The sequence below is a fragment of the Vitis vinifera genome, chromosome 8, assembly GCF_030704535.1.
Source record: "Vitis vinifera cultivar Pinot Noir 40024 chromosome 8, ASM3070453v1".
NCBI lineage: Eukaryota > Viridiplantae > Streptophyta > Magnoliopsida > Vitales > Vitaceae > Vitis > Vitis vinifera.
Window position 1 is genome coordinate 10863152 of NC_081812.1, and position 17871 is coordinate 10881022.

Here is a 17871-nt window from a genome sequence, read left to right on the forward strand (position 1 = left end):
TTATGTAAGGTTGCATAGGGGATAGTGAATAAGGTCTCTGGATTGGGCTAATTGATTAGTTAGATGACTTTATGTGATTAATTAATCAATTAGGACTTATTTTGACTAGATTAAGTGATCCAAGCCTTGATTGGCTTAAGTCACTTAAGTTCAATAGGGGGAACCTATAAACACTACAAGAAATTAAGCTTTTTAGGCACGACTAAAATTGCAGCTAATAGTTTAAAAATTGTCACTAAAAGATTTAGTGACAATATTTTGGTTGCCACAAGTCTATTGCTATAAGTACTATCACTAAATGTTGTAGCCACCATTTAAAATATTGCCACTAATTATTATAACTTTAGCCATAATATATTTTTTATCGGTAAAATTTTGTTTTTAATGACAATAGTTATGACCACTATTTCAAATTATAATTCACAAAAAAGTATAAAGTTGCCACTAAATAATAAAATTTAGTGACAATTATTTATTGTCATTAATGCAAACTTTTAGCCACAATAATATTTTATCACTAAAATTATGTTTTTAGTGGCAAGTTATATATTGCAATTAAAAAAAATGTTTTAGTGACAATTATTTATCACCACTATATATATGTGTGTTATTAGAAATTGTATATGGTAATAAATCTACACTTTTTGCTACAATTTTATATTGTTATTAAAGATGTATTTTTAACCGCAATTATGTATCATTAGTAATATGTCCTTTTTGTTTTTAAAATATGTTATCATCAATAATGTGTATTTAGCTTTACAATGTCATTAAATGAATCTAACCATAATTATTTGTTATCAGCAAAACTTTTGTGTGTGTATATATATATCAATAACACTTTTTAAGAATTTTATTATAGATGAATGGGAATATAAAATTTCACCATTAAAAAATAATTAAAAAATTTACATTTTCACAATCAACTCATATAATCCACTTAAATAATTGTTTATGCATCACTATGTTGAATTGTCTAGAGGGATTACAACTGGAAAAAAAAATACATTATCATTATTTATAAACTTTTCACTTGCTTAATATCCACATGTCTCTACGTTGCAAGAAAACGAATAAAGAACAATCAAATTACTAGTACAAAAAATACCGCATAAAATATTTATTCATGATTATATAAAATTAATATATTTGAAGTAAAAGATTAATTTTAATGTATTATAATATTAAAATTTAAGAAAAATAAAGTGTAATTAATATTAATTGTTATTCATTTATATATTTAAAAAAAAACTCAAAACTATCAAATCTTAAAAAAAAAAATTGTATTTTTTTTAAGTAACAAATATAAAATTTTTCATCATAAGAAAAAAAACTAAAGTAATCTAATTTAAATACCTTATTGTTCTTTCAACATAATACTTCAAAGAGAACCTATGTATTGCCTTGAACAATATGAAGGAGATAAAATAATAATAATAACAATAATAATAATAATGAAAGAAGTAAAACAACTTTGCTATTGAAAAACTATTAAATCTCTCTATAAAATAATTTAATAAAGAAAGTTTTTTCTACATTTCTTCTAATATAGCTAAAATTTTGAAAGGAAATAATTGAAAATTTTGACAAAATCATTCAATATAACAATTTGTTTAAAGAAAGTTTTCTTTGTCTATTTTTAATATGCTAAATTTCTTAAAAAGACAAATAATAACAATAATAATAATAATATTTGATAATATATTATAATAAAAGAAAGTTTTATCTTTTTTCTTTTTGTTAATATTTGACTTAGGTAGAGTATCTCTACAAATGTCATAACAATAGTAATTTCTTATATTTAAAGTGCATGATAAATATACTAAAATATAATATGAATACAATATAAATTCTCCCATATACAAAGCATGAGAATGTACCATAGAGAAGAATACCTAATCTTCTTCCTTGAAGCTAAAAGGAACAATATCTTATTAAACGCAAAGTCTTTTATAATTCTAAATGTTATTTTCAATAATCATAACCGTCTAATATTTTTATACTTGATTGAATTTAGATTTCTCGCACTTCATAAGTTAGGAGAAACAGAGAGCACTATTGTTTGTTTAATAACATTCTTTACAAAGCATATTTGCCAATGTTCCTTAAAAATGTCTACTAAGTCATCAAAAGATCGACTTATTTGTCAAACCCTTAAGGTCATGTTTAAATGATTTCCCATATATGTTCTAAAATTTTAACCATAGGTTCAATTAATGACATTTGCAAAATCCACTTCTTATAGTTTGGTGAAAAAATGTATTTCGCGTTTTATCTTTCAATCATATTAATGACATGATCCGCATGTTGATTTATAGTATGATTAGGGTTCTTTTTGTAGTTTTCTAGTTCTCTTCACTCGTACCATTTTAGACCCGAGAAAAAAAATAGGATTATAATTAATTTAATTTTTAATGAGTAACATATACTCATATTTTAATTAAACATATAAGCAAATAAAAAAATTAATTGTAAAGACCCTTCTATCTTCTTTTATATATATATATATATATATATATATATATATTTACTTTATACCCTTTTTTTTTTAGTCTAATTATGTTTTGAACAAATCAACATGCATAATTTGATTATAATTTGAAGAATTTATATTAGACACTAAGTCTTAGTCATTGTCAAAATCAACAATATATATATATATATATTATTATTATTATTATTATATAGCCGACATACTTAATTTAGGGGCTTACCAAAAAAAACTTTTAAAAAAATATTAAGTACACCTTAAATGTGAATACCTAAAAATATAACTGTGGACCCCATATTTCGTTTCATGCGTTTTCCACTCGATGGCGAGCTCGATTTTTGTTTTCGAAAAATGATATTTCTTGATTAAGAAAGATGACTTGGAGTCGCCACTTATTTTTGTTTTATTTTTAAAGGGTAAACAAAATAAGAAAGAAAAACCCTAAGTGTGACTCCTTGTTTTGGAAAAGGTGGTTTGCAAAAAATCGGATCGGGTTCGAGGGTCAGGTTACTTATCGGGAAGGTACAGTAAAAACCGTAGCACCCCTCTAAGTCCCTAAAATCAGGTCTCTACTAATAAAATAAAGCTGACGTGGCAATTGATGAGTAAATAAATGAATATCCTGAACGATCATGCACACATAAAAATCAAGACATGCATAGACAACGATTAGAGGGAAAATGGGTACATACCTGGGCAACGAGTCACCATGCGCTATCAATAGAGAGAGTTAGTACACCATATAGAGCACAAAACATATCATATGCATCACTAAACAGGGATTAAAATTGTTCGAAGGAAAACTGGGTTTTTGAAATTCATTTGAGAATCGGAATCTTAGAGATTATTTGAAAATTGAATTCTTGGGAATTAGATGTAAGAATGATAACTTTTAGAAATTAAATTTGAAAGAAAATTGGGATTTTGAATAATTATTTGAAAGTTCGGGATTTTTAAGAAAAACTAAATTACAAAAATTGGGATTATGGGAGTTAAATTTTGAAAGGGATCAGAATCGTAAGTTATTTGAGAAGTAGAAATTATGAAAGTTGATGTATAAAAATTGGAGGTCTTGGAAATCATTCGAAGGTAGAATTTATAGAAATAATGAATAAGATGATAGTGATAATGATAATAATAAGTAGCGGGATAAATACGGGAATTGGAGCATGGGAAACTGAAAATTAAGTTCGGAGATAGGACAATTGGAATTTCAAATAGCTAAATTTAGAAATCGGAATTTTGTAGAATTAGACTTTAATGATTGAGATTTTTAAAAGAAATAAATGGGTAAGTATGGAGTAATGTTACTAATTAATCAAAACGATATTTGGACGGATGAATAGTGAATAGTGGGATTTTGAGAATTAGGTTTGAAAGTCGGACCTCTGAATAATTGAACTCTAATTATTGGAATTTTTAGAAGAAAGAAATAAGTAAACGTAGAATTTATGATAACGATAACAAAGATGATATTTAAATGAATAAAAGTGAATGGTGGAATTTTTTTAGTCTAAAGGTTAAATTTGGAAATCCGATTTTGAAGAGTTGAATTTTAATGATTGAAATAAATAAATAAACAAATATGGAATAATGATATTTATTAACAAAAATAATGTTTAAACGAATAAAAAAAGAATAGTGAAATTTTTCTAATTAAGAATTTGAATTAGGGCGTTGGATTTTTAAAGAATATGACTTTGAATAAGTAAATGAATATAGGATACTAATTCTAATTAACGAAAATAACATTTAAACAAATAGTGGGATTTTAGGATTGAGAATTAAATTATGACATTGGATCTTTTTAAAGGGGCGGATTTTGGATAAATAAACTAATATAGGATGATAATACTAATTAACGCAAATAATCATTTAAACCGAATAAAAGGAATTTGGAATTTTTAGGGGTTTAAGAATTAAGTCAGGATATTAGGTTTTTGAAGAGTTGGACCTTAAATGAATAATAAAAAAAACACAGGGGATAAGGATTCTAGTTAATGAAAATAACATTTAGGCGATTAATAGAATTTCTAAGGTTGAAAGTTAAATTGAGGCTTTTGAAATATCAGACTTTAAATAAATATGGGATGATGGTTCTAATTGATAAAAAGGAAATTTAAACGAATTGTGGGATTCTTAGGATTGGAAAATTAAATTAAAATATGAAATGTTCGAAGGATTAGACTTTAAATAACTAAATAAATACGGGATTGTAACTCTAAGTGATGAAAATAAGATTGAGTTGAATTGTAGAGTTTTTAGGATTTGAAAGATTAAATTAAAACATGGAATTTTTGCAGGATTAAACTTTAAATAACTAGATAAATATGTGATAATAATTCTAATTGATGAAAATAAGATTTAAATGAATTAGTGAAAGATTAAATTAGGATTGAAAAATTAAATTAAAAAAAATATGGAGTGTTTGAAGGATTAGAATTAAGTTTTAGCGAATGAGATTTTTAGAAGGTGATAAATAGATTCATACGAAATAATAATAATAATTAATAATCATAATGTTTAAGCTAGTGAAATCGAATAGTATAAATTTCGAAATAAAATACAATTAATAATTTGTCTTTAAGCTTGAGCTAACTAAATTGGTGAAGATAAAAAATAAAATAAAATAAGTAAAATGACAATGCATGAATAAGCTAATAATTTATTAAAATTAAAGACTTAAAACTTGTTAGGATATGAAGTAACTAAATGGGCTCACTCATCATAGACTTGGGCCATGAGAGTGGCTAGCATAAGGAGCAATTGGGCCTTCCATCAGCAACCCTGGGCTTGGGCTCCAACTTAAACCCAAAACCAAAGCCAATATAGGATTGGGCCTAATGCCCCAACTCAAGCCCAAGCCCAAGACTTCCCTTTTCTTCCAGCTTGCCTCTCCCTCCGCGCCTGGCTTCAGCACGATCACCACCTCCTCGCGGCAGTAGCGGCGACGCCAGCTAGCACTAACCAGCACTAGCCAGCAGCCAGCACCAGCCAGCTTCGAAAAATTTTCAGAATCCTCTTAAGCGCCAGAAAAACTCATTTCTCATTTCTTCTCTGTTTCAGACCATCCTCGAAAAGTTTTCTCTGCCCGTTTTTCTACCGCTCCTCAAGTTTTCATTCAAATTTTCTTGAAATCAGGTGTCATTAAACCCAGAAAAACAAATGGATCCCCCAATCCACACCAAAATGACAAACTGATGCTCACAAAGACAACTAAAAATGGAAATCCAACCATATAACAAAAAATGAGAAACTAACAAACTGTAGGAGTTGTACCTGGGAAGCTCTCCTCAAGCCAAGAGTTGCTCCTCTCCCACCATCTTCAAGCTCTAATCTTTACTCCAAAACTCCCCAGCCAGCTTCTCATTCTTCCTCAGCTCTCCAAGAACTCCTCAGCCTAAAACCCGACAACCCAAGAACATGCTCCTCTCTACCACTTTGTGACCAGCCCCCTACCACCTCTCCTTGCTTGTAAACATTCCCCCCTTTCTCTGGATTCCTCCATCTCCCTCTCCTCTGTTCCTCTCTTCTTTAGCAAGCCACTCCTTCGCTCTCCTGTTCACCCGTTAGCAGGCATGGTGTCTCTGACCACCAGCATCGCCGCCAACTCCCTCTTGCTGCTACTTGTCCAATGCGGTTGCCTCATAGTCGAGAAAGGGTCCCCCCACTTGTCTAGGGTGCTGCCAGCTGTTAGTGATGAGAAGACACCCTTCCAATGTTATAAAAACCTTTTTAAAAAAAGGAAAATTCTACAGTACCACTTCGGTACCTACCCAAAAAACAATTTTGACCATTGGATGAAAATGGTTCAATCTGGACCGTCCAATTGGTTTATGTATTTTAAAAAAATTTAAAAATATATAAAAAAATAACAACATGTTGCCGGTCACCTGATTTCCCGCTTCTATCTTGCTTAATCTTGTCTAAAGACAAAAATTTATCTGATGGGTATTACACTTGACGCCTATTTTCGGAGAGATGAGCTATTAGTTTGATGGGCATTACAACTTTCCCGGATTTTAGAGAGTTAAGCTTCAGAAATTTGAGGGTGTGGAGATGGAATTTTCGGGTGAAATGAATATTTACAGAGAGAGTGAGTTGAGTGGGGATTTTGAAGGAGAAATCAGCAAGAAAAGAATCAGGCGGGCTTTGGCGGATCCGAAACCAATCTCCCCCTGCAGGCAACTCTACCTACTCTTCCAGAACAGGTACTTCACTCATCTTATGTTATATGGTAGTGATTGAAATGTCAAAAATTTCCAGTAATATTTTTGAGAAAGACTATATTTTTACCAAGTTTTTGGAATATTTCCCGATATTTCCTACCAGTCCAGGCCACGCACAAACATGATATTTTGACCAATTCAAAAATATCAGTAAAATGTTGGTATTTTTATCGATTTTTTTTTTGGAAATTTCCCTATATTTCCTACAAGTCCAGGCTGCGCACAAGGATACAAAATCTGTCCATTTTTTTTGAAAAAAACAAAAGATACTATTTAGTAATCTGGTCATGATTTACAGGCAAAGGTTGTGTTTTTCAACCTGGCTAAAAAATCGTGGATTTAGGGTTCATGAAATTTAAATCGAATGGCACAAAAGCAAAAAGACCCTTCAAACAGATCCAAAAATGGGGGATGGATTTTGTTGAGAATCAAATGGGTATTGAAAAAAAAAATGATAACATGATTAGATTAGTACCTGCGAGGATTGAGAGTGGTCGGAGCTGGAGCCTCTTTTTAGGGATTCTTGGTCTGGAGGCTGAGGCTTTTTAGGGATTCTCGAGAGGGAGAAAAGGCCTTCTTTGACGCCCCTAGCCCCGAGTGTGAGAGGCAGTTAAAATAGGGCATTTTAGGAATTTGTCTTTATATATAAATAATTAATAATTATCCATTTATATTTTGATTAAATCACTACCATTAGTAATTATCCATTTATATTTTGTTTAAATCATTACCAATAGTAATTATCCATTTATATTTTGATTAAATCTTTACCATTGAACTTTCGAATTTTATTACTGATATTTTATGAATTAAAAATAGTTTGATAAGATAAATTATTAATAATTTTAATTATTTAAATACATTAATGTTAATAGAAAAAATTGTTATCACATATTTTTAATAAAATTTTAGAAATTAAATATCAAATAAAATATTTTATATAAATTAATTTTATTTTTCATTTAAAATATAATAAAATTCTAGATTTTTGAGTGTTAGAAATAATAATACAACATGGATTTGAACCTAAATCTCAAATAAAATATTTTATATAAATTGAACTTTCGAATTTTATTACCGATATTTTATGAATTAAAATTAATTTGATAAGATAAATTATTAATAATTTTAATTATTTAAATACATTAATGTTAATAGAAAAAATTGTTATCACATATTTTTAATAAAATTTTAGAAATTAAATATAAATAAAATATTTTATATAAATTAATTTTATTTTTCATTTAAAATATAATAAAATTTTAGACTTTTGAGTGTTAGAAATAATAATGCAACATGGATTTGAACCTAAATCTCAAATAAAATATTTTATATAAATTAATTTTATTTTTCATTTAAAATGTAATAAAATTCTAGACTTTTGAACCTTTTAGTGTTAGAAATAATAATGCAACATGGATTTGAACCTAAATCTCAAATAAAATATTTTATATAAATTAATTTTATTTTTCATTTAAAATGTAATAAAATTTTAGACTTTTGAACTTTTTAGTGTTAGAAATAATAATGCAACATGGATTCGAACCTAAATCTCAAATAAAGTACCTTGATATGATATAAAATACCATTTATTAGTGTTATATTGTTTATTTGAAATTATGAATGTTGACTTGTGTATAAAATAATAATAAAAATTTGAGGGACAATAAAAGACATTTTGTTTTTATAATTGTGTGTTTCTAATTAAAATTTCATTTGTTCAAATATTTAATTAAAGTATGAGTATATGTTACTCATTAAAATTAAATTAAATTCTTTTGGTCAGGTGCAAAATGGTACGATTGAGGAGAACTAGGAAAGTACTAAGGGGTAGTGGACCTTGGCCGCGTTTGGATATAATCTTGAACTACAAGAGGGACCCTAGCCATTCTACAAATGAACATGTGGATCATGTGGCTAATATGTTCAAACGTTTCGAAGAGGAATATATCTTAGAGTCAAACTGTAAAATGCATATTCTACAAATGTCATTAACAGAACCTGAGAAAAAAGTTCTTGAAAATATATGAGAATCCATTCAAGAAGGGCCTCATGGTTTCACAAATAGGTCTTTTGATGACCTAGTAGCTATTTTCAAGGAACACTAGGAAACATGCTTCGTGAAGAATGCCATCAGACGAACAACAGTGCTTTCTATTTCTCCTAACTTGCGAAATGCAAGATTTTCAAATTCTAGTAGGCATAAAAATCTTAGAGGGTTATGGTTATTGAAAACAACTTCTAGAGTTATAGAAGACACTGTGTATAATCCTAACATTGTTTCTTTTAGTTTCAAGGGAGAAAATTAGTTTTCCTTCTATTTATTACATTTTTTTTATGTTTTGTACATAACATGTAAATAATTTGATATGTCAGACATGACATGTATATTTATCTTGTTGATGTGGCATCTCTCACAAAAAAATTCTTTAGCTCGCATAACGTTGTTAAGTTGTATGCAAGATGATCTTATGATTGAGTATGAGGTATATCAAACTTCTCATGAAATGTGGGAAGCGTTAAAAGAAAAGTATGGTGGACTTTCAGCTACGAAGCTTAGAGGACTTGTAATGAAATTTGGAAATTACAAAATGCGACTAAACCATACAATGAAACAAGATCCTAAGGAGATGAAAAGAATGATAAAAGAGCTTAAAACATTTGGACATTATTATATTTAAAAAATTATAAATTAACTGATATAATTTTAAAAAATGCCTTTTTGCTATGCTATGTAAAAAAGATAAGATAAAAAAAAAAAGATTTAAAGTAAATAAATTATTTTTATTTGATAATTTAAATTTATTTTAATTAGTTTAACTCATCGATCTAATGATTAAATAATGATTAATATTTTTAGAAAAAACTCCATTTTGTTACAAATATTTTCAAACTCATTGTTGTCAAATTCAAAACTTAATTCTTATCGGTATGCTCACTATGTTGCAGACTAGACAGTTGCTTAATATAAGAGGAGTTTATCTTATTTTGAGCAGTCTTACTGCATCTTGACTTAGAAAGCCAAATATGTAAGATTTTATATTTGTCACTTAATTATTTGAATATAGTACATAGTTTTAATTAGTTGTAAATTACATTCATAATGTTGTGTTTTAAATAGGAGCAAACAATCATTTGAAGAGAATGATCCCCCTTCAAACCCAAAACTTCCTATGGGTTTATGGCTTTATTATTTGTAAGAATATATATACATATATAGTTAATTCATTTTGGATATTTATTCATATGTTGAAAATATAATCATTTTTATGTGATGTTTTTTGCAGTCAAGAACAAGTACTCGCAAGAAAAAAAGATAACAAGGAATTGATAATAAATAATGATGTAAGAAAAGAAATGAATATTTGCATATTATGTTTTTTAGTCAACTTTTATACTCTATATGATAACTAACTAATTTAATATTACAGTTGCGAAAAGAGATTGGGAAAAAGTGGCAATCCCTTTCAAATGGAGAAAAAAAAAGAGTTCTTAGAGAAGTCTAAAAAATGCCCTCATGAATATATAAAACAAAAGGGTCAAAACTCAAAAAATGCATCAAAGGTAAGAAATTTGAAATTTATGTTTTTAAATTATGATAATATTTTCTTTCAATTTAAAATATATATGCTTATGTATATTTATGACTTCCAGTCATATCTTCACACGCGTTGTTCGCCTGATCGGGTGTATAAACTACTTCAACACTTGCAACCTAATCAAAAGGCTGTCATACAAGAAATAGGGTTTGGAAGTATTTTAGGATTGCGATGTACTAAACTTGATCATAGTTTATGTCATTGGTTGGTAGAGAATTTTGACACTCTTTCATGCACATTAAGTGTGCATAACACTTCCATTAAATTATCCCCAATGGATGTTGAGTTAATTTTGGGCTTGAAGGCTAAGGGAGTGGAGGTAGATATAGAGAGATGCACAAGTAAACGGAATGATTTATACAACATGTATTGCGATGGGAAGGGAAAATTGTCATTGTTGATGTTAGAAAACCAAATACGGCAAGAAAAGAAATGTGGGGATGAATTTAAAATTCGTTTTGTATTATTTGTTTTGGGTGCCTTGTTATGTCCAACAATGAAAGTTAGTGTCAAGCCTTCCTTCCTCCATCTCCTTCAAGACACCGCATCAATAAAGAAGATAAATTGGGCTCAAATAGTATTCTTCTTCCTTGTACGAGGCATAAACGACTTTAAATCCAAGAAACGAAGCAGTGGGATTTCTGGATGTTTATTTTTTCTAATGGTAATACACTTTTAACAAAGTTGATATATTATGATATTTTTAACAATAATAGATTTGTGATATATTCAACTCTATAATTATTTTGGAATTTATTTCTTGCAGATTTTCTACCTAGACCACATTTCCTCAAAGAAGGGTATGAACTTACGTTTTAATGCATATAGCCCTCGTATAAATGAATGGGGAGATGATGAGGTTTCTAGGATGAAACGTAAAATCAAAACACTTGGAGGTTATGATGATCCAAAGGTAAGATACATTTACTAACTGAAAAACTTATTTGTTTATGTGATGTTGCAATTATAATAAAGTTTATGGATAAATTATAGGTCACGATATGGATTATAAAAATTGGGCAAAGTGTGGATATAGAGCAAACTAATGGTGCGGAAAATGAAAATGATGAAAAAATGAAGGTGGTTGAGAAAGATGAGAGAACAAGTGATCATAAAGATAATGATATGAGAAATGTAGAAGATGGTGATAAGGTACTTTTTCATACTATATTTATTTACATTAGTTTATTCATCTTGAACTTTTTTTTTCATGATATTGGAAATTTTTATTTGTTACTAGGTTGAAGAAAAAAGTTTGATGGGTATGGAGGAAGCTTTTGAGAAGTTGAAAAAATTTGTGCTACAAACAAATGTTTCTAATATGGATAAAAGTTGTAAAAAATCAACTTTTAGAGAATTTGAAGAAAAATATATGGAATTGAAACGTTTGTTTTTTCCTATGAGCAATGTTGTCGTAGAAGAGAGATTGAGTGAGAATGACTCATGTGGTGACATGGAGTTACATGTTTCTCCCATTGTCAACAATCAATGTCACGATGAAAAGGTATTTGCATATTATGAAGACCTAGTTTTTTACAAAGTTCTATATATATATATATACTAATGTTCAAATACATGATAGGTTAATGTTGATGTTCCATATGTTGAAAAACAAGAAGAACAACTAAGTTCATTGGTGGTGCTCCCACGTCAATTGAAGAAAACACGATCAACAATGGAACGCAAGCCTAGTAAATTCAAGGTGTCACCCTACATTCATCAATCCAATAAGATGTCAAAGCCTAAGAGATTTCCAAGCATAGTTGTTGGATCACAAAAGGTATTAGAGGTAATATGTTACTTCATTGATGTAGTATTTTTTAAATACTTAATAATATAGTGAACGATAACTAATGTTTGTTAGAGATGTTTTCAATATAGATAATCCCCATGTCCATTTTGCCGAACGTGGAGGATTCACATTCCTTGAGTACACTTGAGTCTCTAGTTATTGCTTATGTGTTTGATGTTTCATTGGACAAAAGGTGTGTAAACCAATTATTTTGACTATACTTTATGTATGTCATGTTTTAAAAGTTATACTTATTAAATATCTTATATTTTGCAATGAACTTCTTGTTAATTTTCAATATGAGCATGCAAGTCAAGCAGACTTCTTGACTTTAGGGCCTAGACAAGAATTACTCGATGTGGTGAGTAATACAAGGATAAACCCAATTCTTATTAATTCTATTACATAATTAACATTGTTAACTTTTTTGTGTTTCATTTTTAGATCATAAATGTGTTTGCATGCAAACTTAATAGTTTTGAGAACAAATTCAAAGGAATATGGCCTACTAGATGCTACTTACCCACCACATTTGCGGTATGTTCATCCATTATATTTCTTATTAAAGAAAAAAAAATAAACCTAATAAATATTGTGATATATATATGTTTTTTTTTTTTTTGCATAGCAAATAATCTTACATGGTGGTAGAAAATTGGCAACTGTTACCAAGATGTTCACACATATTATCAAACACATGGATGAAATGAATGATTGCAATAAGGTACATATTTGAAGTTGGATTCATAGCATAGTTGTAAATAATTATCAATGCTAAAATGTGTGTTTTGTTTAGATATACATCCTAATGCACAATACATGTCTGGATCATTGGTATTTGTGTGTTATAAATCTTCATCAACATAATATTCATATATTGGATTCATTACCATCAATAGAAAGGGATGACATGCGAACGTCATCTGTGAGAACTATGGTATGTCTTATATTTTAATGAATTTTATTACTTTTTAATGTTAGTTGTTAAATAGCATGTTTTATTTTGCTAAAAGATATAACGATATGAATATTAGGTTGAAGAGTGTGCACATTTTTTTAATCTCAATGGGCATCTAAAGAATTTATCAAGTGTTCCCATTGAAAGACCTACATGGGTAGATGTGCAAGCCAATGGGTAAGCAAGCATAATTGTTTCTTCAAATATAATGTGTTCAAGATAATATTTCTATGTACTAACTAGATAAATGTTTACTCATTTTATTTGTTAGGTGGGATTGTGGAGTCCATGTCATTAATCATATGCGAAGATCCGATTTCATGGACTCAAGTTCAACCCCTTCCCATTGGGACTCTACAGCTATAAGACACAAATTGGCAATCAAATTACTTCTTGATGATGAAAATAGTGAGAAAGCTATAATATTAGATAAAGTTCAGAATCATGCAAAAATAAAGAGAAGAAGAGTATAGAATACAATCAAGAGTTGATTTTTTTTTTTGTACATAATTTTTTGCATTGTAGTACAACTCATTGGTTATGATATGTAGAACTTGCTCCTAAAATTCCAGATGTAAAGTGGTTCATGGTGACCTACATTGAAAATATTTACAGTTATACATAATATTTTGAAAGAAAATTCATATGATTAAATACTAAATGCTAAGGAACTTCTGTCAATATATAGATATATGATATGTGGTGTAAATAATTTATTCTATGACTCTTACTTGGTTTGTGAAGTAATTTGGTGGATGTAACCCGAGCCATGAATCATTTAAGCTTGTTTCTGGACCATTCTGAAATGTGCCAAGTGTTGTATGTAATATGATTTAATTTTTCAATTACTCTAATAAGTAATATTTTTCACATCATAATAAAAATTACTTAAAAAATGTTAAACTTACATTTTGAGAAAATTCATTTGTCCCGTGTCTTGATCCATCTTCCATGTTGTGATTTAGTAATGAAGGCATGTCCCCCTATATTAATATAAAGAATTCAATTTTTTATTTCAACCAATTTAACCAAATAAAAATAACTATAAAGTGAATAATTAATGAATTTAGTGAATGTGTGTTTGAACATACTATATCTTCAATTGAATCTTCAATGTTGATAAATGCATTGTGAGTGTTGACGAACTCTGGGCATTTTCGAACAGTGTGTCCTACTTTCTTACATTTCCCACAATGCCTTGGTTTCTTAAATTTGTCTTTTAAGTTACCCGGATTACCTTTCGTCTTCACAATGATAGGATCTCGAACATGGTGTTTCGTAGCTTTCAAATCTTCTCGTTCACTTTCTTCCACTGAATTTTTACAAAGTTCTTCCATTTGACAAGTGAGTCTTTGTATTTCACATCTAGCCTCTTTAAAAGCTTTTTCAAATTGAGATGCGAAATAAGACATCCGTGAGCACATAGAGCTAAGTGCACCATATCGTATGATGTTAGTCGCATCACCTTGACTTTCATTGTCATGATGAACTTGGACCGTTTCCTTTGCTAACTTAGACCACCTTTTCATAATACAAGTCTCAGGTATTTCTTCAAGGTGTTCTATCTTCATTACAACAATCATGTGGGGACATGGAAAACCAACTGACTCAAACATCATACAAGTACATTTCATAGACCGATCACTATTACCATAACATACTTTCCAAATCTTGTCAGGGCTTCTAAACTTGGTCAATGTATGGACACGATAACCTCCATAATTTTCTATACTGACAGGGAAAAACAATTCTGCATTCTTCATCTCATCCCTAAATTTTAGAAAAGATTGCCTTGTGAAAACAGTCCCTGCATATTTCTCAAGTGCATAGAGTTTGGTTGTTAGAACAGCTGAAGAATGGTGTGTCTCAAACTCTGCCTTTGCCTCATTATGACGAATACGTGAGAGTGCTCTATCAAAATGCTTGACAAACTCAAACAACTTCAAACGAGTTTTAAGGAAACAATTCAAGTATGCATTCATGCTCTCACACCTTTGTGTGCTTTTCATTCCAGCAAAGAAATGCCCCCTTAAATAAGCCTCTGCCCATCTAGAACGCTTAGCATATATATCAGTCACCCACTTATGTCCATGAAGATTAAACATTTCCAACATGTCATTCCATGCACATTCAAATTCTTCAACGATGCCTTCCATGAACATGCACTTAGAAAAATGATTAGTAAAATCTTTGACATGGACATTAGTGAATGCATTGCGTTGAATATGCCAAGCACATAATCGATGACAAGAGTTTGGAAATATCCTCTTGATGGCTTTACGCATTGCTTTATCCCCATCAGTAATAATAGAAAGAGGCTTCTTGTTATTCATTGCGTCCAAAAAAGTCTCCAAGACCCAAGTATAAGTGCTAACACTCTCATCTACCAATAATGCACATCCAAACACTATAGTTTGATGGTGATGGTTAATGCCAACTAGTATGACCAACGGTTTTTTATAAGCATTAGTCCAATAAGTTGTATCAAATGCTAACACATCTCCAAAACAACTGTAATCCAATTTACTAGTAGAATCTGCCCAAAACAGGTTTGCTAGATGGTTGTCTTCATCAACATTGTACTTGTAATAAAATGATGGATCCATTTCAGACTTTCCACACAAATAAGCCAAAGCACCCTCTGCATCACCATCTCTTAGATGAACTCTACGATCAGCATCAACATGGTTATATAGATCTTTTTTTGTGAAGCCAACATTGTTATATCCACCTGATTGTTGCACCATGTAATCCATAATTTGGTTAGTTCCCATTCCAACACCTCGCATTGCATTCAATTGAGCTTTATCTACATTTTTAATGACCCTATGGGATCGAAGGAATTGGACATTTTTTTGTTCCACCAAAGGATGATTATGATCAACCATAAACTCTTTCACAACCCACTTGTTTATTTGTTTGTTAAACCCAATCTGAAATGTTGCCTCACAACCAACTCGAGTTACTGCCTTAGGTTCTCGTTTTCGATATTCGTTCTCTAAACACACTCTATGTCGATATCCTTCTTTCGAACAAACCCACTTACGAGATACTATATTTTGATTTTTATTTCGTTTCACATCATCCTTTCTAACACTGAATCCGGTAACTTTAGCAAATAAATTATAAAATTCTTTTGCCTCCTCTACTGAGCTAAACTCCATCTTCCATACATCTTCAACAGTTAAATCATTAAAAATCTTGTCCGAAACTAGAATGGTCTCTTCATCAGACTCAGTTTTAACAATGCTATCATATTGGTAATCAAAGTTTTCATCATTCAAATCAATGATAAATTCCTTTCCTTTGCCTTTGTCCATTGTATCTATGAAGAAACTGAAATATAAAAGATAGAGTAGTTAGAAAATTACATTATCTAGTTCGTACCCTCTCTTAGAAAGTTCGTACCCTCCTTTAGAAAGTTCGTACCCACCCTTAGAAAGTTCGTACCCTCCCTTAGAAAGTTCGTACCCACCCTTAGAAAGTTCGTACCCACCCTTAGAAAGTTTGTACTCTCCCTTAGAAAGTTCGTACCCTCCCTTAGAAAGTTCGTACCTTCCCTTAGAAAGTTCGTCCCTTAGAAAGTTCATACCCTCCCTTAGAAAGTTCGTACCCACCCTTAGAAAGTTCGTACTCACCCTTAGAAAGTTCGTACTTTCCCTTAGAAAGTTCGTACCCACCCTTAGAAAGTTCGTACCCACCCTTAGAAAGTTCGTACCCTCCTTTAGAAAGTCCGTACACTCCCTTAGAAAGTCCGTACCCACCCTTAGAAAGTCCGTATCCTCCCTTAAAAAGTTCGTACCCTCCCTTAGAAAGTTCGTACCCTCTCTTACAAAATATTGATGATAATTTCTCAGAAAAAAATTTAAAAAATCTAGATATTATAAATCATTACATATTTAAATGTCATTTAACATGACATTTCTACCTACAATAGTTATATGTAAATGGAAAAAAAAAATCAAATGTTACCTTTTAACACTTGTAATCACTTGACATCCTTCAAGACATATAAAGCTTCATCTTCAAATTTAATCTATGAACAAAAAAAAAATTATATAAAAATATTAATAACAATTTGATAACAAAATTTTATAATAAACTCATAAAAAATTCTAAAATCGTTATTTAACATCACATTTCTTCCTACAACAATTATATTTGGATAAAAAATATCAAATATTACCTTTGACACTTGTAATCACTTGAAATCCTTCATCTTCTTCATATAATACAAATTTTAAATTTTCTCTCTCAAAAAGTTTTGAACTTGATCTTGAAATTTGATTCATCAAAATACATCTTATATATTTTGTAATTTGGTAGTTGAAATTATTTAATTTTCATATTAAATTACTATCCTTTTTTTTATATATGAATAATGAGAGTATAAGAGTAGTAGGTAAGATTTTCTTTTTTTAGATAAAGTTAGGTAATGCATTAAATAACAAATTATATTTGATATTTAATAATAAATTATAAAAAATTGTAATATTTAGATATATATGAAATGCATGTGATTATTTCTCACCAACAAGTCATCTTTACCGGTTTGATAAGTTTTTATAAATTTTTTAATGATATGTACTTTACACATATCATATTTTTATTGGGGTCAAATGTGGGTAGGTACCCCAAAACGAAGAGTGGGTACCATAGAACAACCCTTAAAAAAAACTAAAAGTCCCCCGGCTCTTGAAAGGGGGTCTACAATAACATTAATGAATTGTGCCTGTATAAAAGGGTCAAAAAAAAAAAAAAAAAAAAGAAGGTTAGCAGGCTCTTGAGTGTTGGCCACTCAC

General features: G+C 29.7%; 1 protein-coding gene across 1 annotated transcript; it reads right to left on the reverse strand.

Moving 5' to 3' along the window:
• Window positions 1–5216: 5216 nt before the first annotated feature.
• Window positions 5217–16389, reverse strand: LOC104880025 (protein FAR1-RELATED SEQUENCE 5-like). Its single transcript, XM_059739351.1, has 2 exons — window positions 14731–16389; window positions 5217–5489 (listed from the first exon to the last, which is right to left on the reverse strand). The coding sequence occupies exons 1-2, from the start codon at window positions 16387–16389 to the stop codon at window positions 5217–5219; spliced, it is 1932 nt and encodes a 643-aa protein (XP_059595334.1).
• Window positions 16390–17871: the final 1482 nt, after the last annotated feature.

Coding starts and splice junctions, on each gene's coding strand:
- LOC104880025 (XM_059739351.1), bottom strand. CDS start 16,389: ATGGACAAAGGCAAAGGAAAGGAATTTATCATTGATTTGAATGATGAA. Junction 5,490..14,730: donor GCCCTGACAAGATTTGGAAA/GTATGTTATGGT, acceptor AATTTTTCGAAG/CTGGCTGGTGCTGGCTGCTG.